Source organism: Abramis brama (genome assembly GCF_963993115.1).
Source record: "Abramis brama genome assembly, chromosome: 8".
NCBI classification, from domain to species: Eukaryota; Metazoa; Chordata; class Actinopteri; order Cypriniformes; family Leuciscidae; genus Abramis; species Abramis brama.
The window spans coordinates 22,750,488-22,760,377 of record NC_139970.1 but is presented as its reverse complement, the minus strand read 5'-3'; the positions used below and the strand labels follow the sequence as shown (position 1 = coordinate 22,760,377).

The 9,890-nt window shown below is 37.1% G+C and overlaps 1 protein-coding gene across 1 annotated transcript in view; it reads right to left on the bottom strand.

Moving 5' to 3' along the window:
- The window catches only part of chpfa (chondroitin polymerizing factor a), a 10,008-nt gene extending 4,751 nt beyond the window's left edge, over positions 1-5,257 (bottom strand). The window contains exons 1-2 of the mRNA XM_084121177.1: positions 4,746-5,257; positions 1,936-2,500 (exon numbers count right to left, since the gene is read on the bottom strand). Of these exons, the coding sequence (XP_083977303.1) occupies positions 1,936-2,500; positions 4,746-5,068 (888 nt within the window). The 5' untranslated portion in view covers positions 5,069-5,257. The remainder of the gene's footprint in view (positions 1-1,935; positions 2,501-4,745) is intronic.
- Between the last annotated feature and the right edge of the window lie 4,633 nt (positions 5,258-9,890).

The window sequence follows — 9,890 nt, the reverse complement described above, 5'->3', positions numbered from 1 at the left end:
CAAATAATATCCTGGCTCTTCCCAGCTTTGTAATGGCATTGAATAGCGCCATTTTGAAGCTCCAAAAAGCACATCCATCCATCATAAAAGTAATCCATACGAGGGTTAATAAAGGCCTTCTGAAGCAATGCTTTTTTGTAAGAAAAATATCCATATTTAAAACTTTATAAACTATAATCACTGGCTTCCGGCAACGGCAGTACGTGGGTTCACGAGAGAGTCGAGTTCCAGAAGGGTGACCTCTGACCCGACGTATGACGTAGCTCCTATTCTCTTATATCGAAATCCTTCGACATTTTTCTTTAAACCTTCACGTTTTAGACTTCTAATTCCTGACCTGTGTTTTGTTTTACTATACCCCCTGCACTTCCGCATTCGTCAATTCTCACCAAAACTTATGCCTACGTCATATGTAGGGTCAAAGGTCACCCTTCTCCAGAACTTGTGAATGTGCGTACGGCCGTAAATATGGATGTTTTCTTACAAAAACCTATTGCTTTGCTTCATAAAGCATTTTTAACCCACTGGAGTCATATGGAATACTTTTATGATGAATGTATGCACTTTTTGGAGTTTCAAAAACTTGGGAAAAGTTCCATGCCATCACAAAGCTGGGAAAAGCCAGGATACTATTTAATAACTTCAATTGTGTTCGACAAAGAAGAAAGTCATATAAACCTAGGTTGGCTTGAGGTCCAGGCCTATCCCTTTAAATCACAGGTCTGAAACTTTTTGAGGTCAGTATGTTTTAGTTTTTGAAAGAAATTATTTTTACTCAGCAAGGACATTAATTAACTGAAAAAAAGAGAGTTATAATATTTATGTTACAAAAGATTTCTATTATTTCAAATAAATGCAGTTATTTTAATTGTTCTATTCATCAAATAATCCTGAAATCACAATTTACACAAAACTATTAAGCAGCACAACCGATTTCGACACTGATGATAATAATAAGAAATGTTTCTTGAGCAGAAAATTAGCATATTAGGATGATTTCCGAAGGATCATGTGACACTGGAGACTGAAGTAATGATGCTGACAATTAAACTTTGACATCACAGGAATAAACTACATTTTAAAGACACCCTGTGGTTAAAAAAAAAATTCTAATGTTGTTTATATGTCTTTGTGGTGTTTTAATATGCTTTAATACAAACCATGAGCAAATTCATCAGTCAACACCATTGCTGAGTATTTTCTCCTTAAAACTGCAGTTTACCAAAGACTAGTCTCAGACATCAGACATTCACTGTTGGGTGTGACGTCTGATGGCACACAAAATGGGAAGCACTAAAGGAGTTTTGAAGTCGTCATTTTATTGGTTGAATTCTACAGGATTTCCTGGAGACGTTTGTGATGTGTTCTTTAATGGTTCATCTAGAAACATTGTAACTCCAAACCCCCTAATAGAATAAGGAAGCCGTGGAAATGAGCACAGCACTTGTAAGGATCAACTAAACGCTGTTTTTTTTTTTATTTATTTTTTAAGTATGTGAAGTTTGCAGTGCCACTGTTGCAGTTAACTTGCACAATGTTCTTGAATTAATAATTTATCTATCTACATAGACATCAGCGTTCATATCCAAACTATAAACTTTTATCCCAGTACTTCTGTGATGATTTTAATGATTTTTACAAGATTTTTAAAGACTGTTTGTGAAGCCGTTTCATCCCTCCCTACACATGACAACTGTTCTCTCTGGATCAGAGGCAGCGCCAACGCAGATTTGAATGTCTGCTGTGATCGTACAAGTCTAAGGTTAAATAGACAAAGGTTTAATAGCCAAATCGTTGTCATTTAGGAATAAGATCGCATGGGTGTTTGAATCGAGATCACAGTCTCTTATATTAATGATTAATCGTGCAGCTCTAAGACATACTGAAACTATTTACATATCTGTAAACTTCCACTGAAAGCAGGACTTATCTCACCTCAAATTCTTCCACGCAGTTCGTATCAGCATAGTCAATGATGCATCGCCCAAGCCACTCGTCATGTCTGGCGCTGAGGATGTCGTTCCTGCAGTTCTCCAGGAAGGGCTGGAGCCTTAACAGAAGACTGCGGGACAGCAGGTATCCGAACCCCCCATAGCAATACCTCCCCTGCATCTCACCTCCGATGAACTCTTCTGGGCTGCCCATGTAAAGCACCCGGTCCATACTCAGGTGTTCCACCAGAGCCTTGATACGATCCGCCTGCGTGTACGTGTCATCCTGGGCGAGGTAGAACCAGTCGTACTCTGTGATGTAATGTTCTAAAATGTACTTGATGGTCTGGAACATGTTCCAGATGAGGCGTTCATCACCGTGAGTGACCACGATCATCCCGTGGGGTATCTTGTGGCTTCGTGTGCCAGTGAAGAACACAACATTGTCCAGATGATGGCTTATGGTGCGGTTGACGGCCACACCCAGAGTGTTGATGGTGTTTTTGGATGTGAGTATTCCCACGAAAAGACGCTCTCGAATTCCCAGCTCTGTGCTGATGTATTTCGCCCTGTGGAAACAGACAAGACCATTACAATTTAAAACTCATGATTGTTTAACTCAGGACTGTAACTTTGTCATTGCAATTAACCACACCAATCATGGAAGACTGTTTCCAGTTAAAAAAATAAATAAACTGGTAATTTCAGAGATAAGGTTTAAAAAAGAAATTTGGCCACATTGTGAGATGTAAACTTTCAGCTGCATGTTATAAAGATAAAAGATATTACGAAATATATATCGTCACAATTAGAAGAAAAAGTTGCATTGAAAACATTGTTGCTATTGTTAATTAAAGCTAAAAGTGAAAGTAAAACTATTAAAAAAACTAAAACTAATATATATATATATATATATATATATATATATATATATATATATATATATATATATATAGATTGGGAGTGGAAAGTTCTACGCGTGATCTACTGATGATGACGCACAAATTAAAGAACACAAACGCAGCCGGATCATTTCCATAATGACCAAAGCAATCTACCAATAGCAGAGCAAATTAGGTTAGCGTCTGGTTTAAGACATGCTTTTTTGGGCATTAAATAATGGTGCAAATACCAGTGAATTGACTATCGCAAACCTTAGTAGGCTAAATCACCTAGCATAAATCATTTAAATACTCTCCTCCCATAAATTTTGCGTCTGAAAGAGAAACTTACAAATGCATATGCAATAACGTCAGTAGATGTAGTAGCCTAGTTGACAGAAGTTTTTCAACTGCAAAAGTGTGTTTGCGCTGGCGCAAACTGTTAGTAAATCTGGCCCCAGATTTGAAGCCTATAATGAATATTCGGTCTCACGTTAAATTCAAATGAACTGGGAGACATTTTTCAACTACTCATGTATTTGAAGCCATTAACATTGACTTTTCTTCCTTTAAAAAGCTGTCTCCAAGTTGGGGAAGGCTATTCTAGTTACTTTATCTACAGTATTTGTGCAATTCTTGATAATTTCCAGACCTGTGATTTGTGATTAAAATGGTTAAGAAGACCATTAAAAGACCACTAAATATTTTGACATTTTTGGCTTGGCCCATTTTATTTGCCCAAGAGTTATACTGGGTGTGTGAGCTTGAAAACAAATGTTTCAGATAAAGTTAGCAGTCAACTATCAGGATGCAGCTTTGTAAAGCAGTGCTGGGAGAAAGAGGTTAGTATGAGGTCAACGTGAACTGATAAGACAACTGACCCTTTCATGTTATGGGATTAGTTAACAACAGCACTGTCTGTAACCTTCCTAATTTACCTCAGAGTATTGTAAGCGTTGACTGAAATGGAGAAATGAGCAACATGGGAGCCACCCTTAAGGATTATAGATTTCCCAATGGGACGTATCAACTGTTACAGTTACAGTATAAGCCTGCCACAGGCCTGTTTCATCTCATTCCCATGAAAAATACTGAAATACCTCAGTGTTTGAAATGCCACTGAGTCGTTGGTAATCTTGTTGCAAAATTCTTTAAATAGCAAAAGTAAATATTTGACTTATCTGTAATTGTCAAAGCCTAAACCACCAGCATTGTATTCACATTACTAAAAGCTGAAGCCAAACTCGAAGCTTTCTCGGTTATAGTAGTATTTTGTCTTCATTATGAAAAAAAATACAGATCTTTAACAACTTAAATCACTAATCTTGCCAAAATGCCATTAGCTTTTATGCTAGTAGAGACTAACATGAATAATGTAAAGATTTTATGTTGCAAAATACAATTTTAATCTCAACGTTCTTTAATTTTGAGGAAATCATAAACACTGATTTACGAAAAGAATAACCAAGATTAACTTCATGAAAACAGCCTTCAATTCCAGCATAGGTAAACAACAACACCGAGAACAGAGAAGCATGTATAGCCTACATAACTTAGGTTATTTTTTTCACAGCTGTCATTCATAATAATAATTTCTGCACTTACACGTTGACCTCAACCCAAGTACTCTATCCCCTAAGTGGGCTATTTTAGATTTTAATTAAGATATCATTTTTCTGTCACCAATAGAGGATTTGATTGTCTTTGGGGACATTTAGAGAATTTGTGTCTCTATTAGTAGGCTATACTACTATAACGGTGTTTTTTTTAAATTAAACCAGGTAAGTTAGGCCTACATCAGGATGCCTGTTCAAAAATACATACATCGACTGGCCTAGATAATTATTAATTATGTTGTTTTAACCTGGGGTGCTGTTTTTGGCGTGAAACACAACATAAAAGATAGATGAAGCAGGCTGAATGGTATGTCTACCTGAAAAGTTTCTTGGACTGAGTCTGTTTCACTGGTTTATATGGGATTATTCTCGGCTGGAAATCCTCCTCCACCTCCTCCTCCACCTCCACCTCCTCCTCCTCCTCCTCACCATCACTCCCAGGAGAAATAGAGTTAGGTCTCCGGGCTCCTTTCAGACTTCCATCCTGGGATAAAACGATTCCTTCATCTCCTATGGCATTAATATCACAGCTTTCTTCGACCCAGCTCACACTCAGCAAACTCAGAGTAAATCCCAGAGAGATCCCGATAATAACCGGGCCGATCGGCCTTAACAGACTGATCAACATAGAAAACCTCATTGTACTCCGACTTCTAGTGCAGTACACACCTCCTTTAAGCGCGACCTTCTGAACAGAGTAGGGCACATTAAGAAAGCGGTTGAACTACTAACGGAAACGTATTGGACGTATTCCTTTCCTGTAACTGTATCACCTTCGTCCAAATTATTGAGACATTCGTACGTGTCAGTGGCTCTGTCGCTCCTCCCTGAGGAAATCGACAACCCCGCCCACAAGATCAAACGTCATTCCAAAGAGCCAGGGCATCCTTCTAATGGGCGGGGCTCATATTTATGTAGGCGGGGCGTTTCCGCTCGAAGCCCAATAACATTTAAAGCTACTGTCTCTTGTAATGACGGTTGATCCTGGAGGCTAAGCGGTCCCTTTAAAAGGACAATTACGTTTCAAAATGGTAACCTGAACAGACTCCACTTTACAAACATCATAACATTTTAAATTTTCTGTCATGAGCTCGGACTTGATAATGCCTACTTCTTGCACTGCAAAGCTTATTAAATGAATTATTATTATTATTCCACGAGAGGGCGTTGTGGGCTCATATTTAGTCATGACTGACTAGGCTACTATCAGTAAAATAAATGTCATGTTTAATAGCATAATACTACTAATAATAATCAACATCTAAGTGTCATGATTTCCTGGTGATATTTAAAAGCAATTATTAGACTTGTTTTTTCAACCAATGACGAATATAGTTGCAATGGAACAAGTTTATAATTTTCATAAATAGGCCTTGACATTTGAGGTTCCTAAATAAGTCATAGGAAAATTTGAATGGGTTGGGTAGATAAAGACAGTAATTTTAAGATTACATTTATATTTGTCTTTCCATCTATCAATCAATCTATCTATCTATCTATCTATCTATCTATCTATCTATCTATCTATCTATCTATCTATCTATCTATCTATCTATCTATCTATGCATTGTGAATAACTCACTCTAACTTTTATTTATTCACTGTAGTTTTATTAGATTTGTTTGTTTGTTTGTTTTTGCAAAGAAACCATTCCAATAAAGAATTCTCTTTCAAATATCCATGATTTGATCCTTGAATTCTACAGTAACTTAACATGAGTGAAAATGTAAGACCCACCCAAATCTCTCTGACACATCACACACAAACACACTGAGTGGAAACAATTTCTTTACGGACCACAAAACCCCCAGAGGGAACGTTTCCCTCACTGAGCTCTTTGTTCTAATAGATCAAGGGTGTGTTAGATGTTATCAAGCATATTTGCATGTTTACCTAAGAACGACACATCACAGTGGAAACCCTTTCCTTTGGAAATCGCAGCACCTCACCTAGTTCTGCTGAGTGTGAGTGGGAAACATGATCAGCCTAGTTCCAGATTAAACCTATGTCTCTGTCAGGACATGTTGGCTTTTCTACTCTTGGGTTTTCTGTGGAACTTTGAATGTGCATGTTAAACTGAATTTGCTTGATACAAGTATTGCATTAGTCATTTTCTACAGAAGGATACCTCTTTTTTTTCAGTTCTGCTTTGCATTTTGCATTGCAGACAGGAAAGGTAAACGTCTATGTTGCAGAATCCATCTGACAGTCATGACCTGTCATCAGACATATCCACGTCAAGCTGCTTGGATAAAGGCATGTGTATGAGAGTTGACATTTTCTTTCAACATTTGTTTCTTGGCTAAATTTGATTGGTATTATTCCTGAAAGTATTTAGCACTTGGCATTCAAACGGATGTGATTAAAACAAACCCATTCATATTGATAGTGTCATGTCAAAATCCAACTATACTAAATTAACATAATTCACATTTTTCAGCACACTCATCTAGTCTCTGAAACTGTAACCAAGTGCACTTCGACAAACGCTAACAGAATCTGCCTAGTAACAAAATCTTAACACATGGTGGCGCTGTATGCTCACAGATTTAGAGTTCACAATTCTCCCCCCTAAAATCATATCCAGCTGTACAATTTTTGCTTCATACCACCATGTGCCTATAAAATAAATGGGATGTTTCAGGGAAACATCTGTTTCATCATCATACTATCTATCATTACAGAGAAGTTCAAAATTGTTCAAATAGTTTTCCTTTCTTTAAACATTGCTGATTTTCCTTTTCCCTTTTCCGTTTATAAGCTTAGTAAACATAAGGACAAAGAACTGGATGAAAAGCTACTTATGCAGCTTGACACACACACACACGCACACACACACACAAAGGTGCTGATTCTAATTTGCAGAGAGTTTATCACTCCAGTAATCAGTGTGTGGCCCATTATCTCATTGGCTCATCTCCTTGCAAATGTGTATCTCACCAGAAAGCTTGGCTTTTTGACCATGCAACGACTAAATTTGTTCCATGCTGCATTACTCCAATGTCTCATTTTTATGCTATCTATGTATAATATATATATATATATATATATATATATATATATATATATATATATATATAGACAGACAGATAGATAGATAGATAGATAGATAGATAGATAGATAGATAGATAGATAGATAGATAGAGTTATATAGCTATTATATATTTATGTCTAAATATATAGATAAGATGTTTAAAAATAAAATAATTATTAATATATATATATATGACTTTTATATATGAATATATATCTGCCCAAATATACACACAAATCACATGGAACTTTATATATATATTACTTAATATATATTAATATATATATATATAAATATTTTAAAAATAAGACTATTTAAAAGTTATCTGCCCAAATATCACATGAAAATGATATATAATATATAATTATAATTATATATAAATACAATTAAAAATGATTTCTTCAGAGTAATTTTGACTTAGGCTACTGATTCTCAGTCTTTTTTAGAAAATTCAACAAAACCGGAAATATTCCATCTCAGCACATTTGCGTGGTGAAGCGTATTAAATGAATCATCAGTGTACTTGAGAAATTCCTCAAGATGGCGTTAAATGATCTTGGCCAATACAACCATCCGCACTGTACTCATATGCTAAATGGCACCCAGTAGAGTTGAAGACATCTTCCCTAAAACTCAAAGGCTAACACCATCCACTGGGCCAAAGTTCACCAGTGATGCTATTACGGTCTACAGAGTATTAAAAGCGACCCATTTGGAGGACGTGACTCTTTTCTGGAATCAATTGCTGTACTCCAAGTGAAAACTCTTGCTGCTGAAAGGCTGAGCTCATGATCTGTAAAAAGGGAACAGAGTCTGCTAAAAACTGAGTCTGCAAAAAGTCTTACAGAGCAAGCACTGATTCAACGAAGGCTCAAATCTTGTGGTGAGCAACAGCTTTTATTATTGGAATGAATTACAATGCACAAAACAGATTATTATAAAGTGCGCTGTGATTATACATGTTTTCCTCTGCCCCCATGTTCTGAAGAGACAAAATCTTACTCATCTGATGCGAGTTCCAGGAAACAGCATGTCTGCCGAATCCCCTCCCATCCTCTGCTGTTTAGGTCACGGCATGACTTGACACTGTCCTCTCTCCATATACTGAGCAGCCTGTTCACAGACACACAGAAGCGTGTGGCAATATTGACGTTTTATAACACAAACTCCACTGCCAGTGGTGAAGGAATTTCATGAACTTGACTTCTCGTGGGGATTCCAGAAATGACTGTGGCTTGTTTATTAAGGTTATGGCACATAAGCGTCATGTGGTTTTGATTTGGACGTAATTTTTAACTATGCCTAAAAAATATTGTGTGCAATGGGACTTCTAATCGCATTGGATGCTAACGTAACAGGGAGTTGTCTCACTCCCAGTTTGACACCAGAATGTTAAACAATAGGAAAAAGGTTGGAGATCATAATTAACAGCTTTTTTTCATGAATAATGGATATTGATTTTAGTAGCAACAGAGTTTGACCTGAGAGATTGACTGTAAATTTAGTGCTGAGTAAATGAGAGGCAGTTTTGCCACACGGTCTGCATGGGGATTTTTCCGCGCCATGTGTCAGCTGAAGATATTCTCCTGGTCTTCAGAGGGCTGTTCCCAGGAACGCTCAGCCAAGACCCCAGGCTCAACACCCTGCTGTACTTTGAAATGGGATCTTTATTGTCCATAAAGTTTAAGCCAAGTATGAAGAATCGCTCCTCCCAAACAAAACACACACTCTCTCTCTCACACACACACACACACACACACATGTATGAAGAGAGAAAGTGAGAAAGAGTGCACAGTCTGTTTTGTCAAAGCCATGTTTCCAATTATGCAGCAGATATATAGATGGGATATGATAAAATAGTACTTTCTTTAATATAAAGAAGGCTCTTCATCTCATATAACTACAGGAAAAACATGAACAAAACTGACTTGGTGCAATTAGATGTTATTTATTGAATAGATTTGATTTTTTAACGTTTATCATTGCTAAATCGAGCAATTCTGTACATAATGCCAAATGCATTAACTTTCAGGATATTTATATGCCTTCAGACCAGGATTGATGACCGTTCCTCTGCAATTAAACTATCCCTCAAGACAGGCAGGTTATCTTCCCTCTTTTATGTAATGATAAATTGAGCTGCAACACACCTGCACCTCAGACAAAACTGTTTCATATTTGCTGCTTTGAAGCTGGAGGGAAAACAAAGAGAAAATCAAAAAGACCCGACCCTGAGATAACAGATAAACAGTCTATCACATCTCCTCTCTGCTCCCAGCTATCTCAAACGAGATATGAAAACAGAAACAGAGCTTCCATCTTTGATTTTACCTGTATGTGATGCAGTTCATCACTGTAACCAATAGTAAAGTGAGACTTCAAAAGAGCAGGGAGGTCTTGGATTTCAGTTCGGGACCCCCTGGCCAT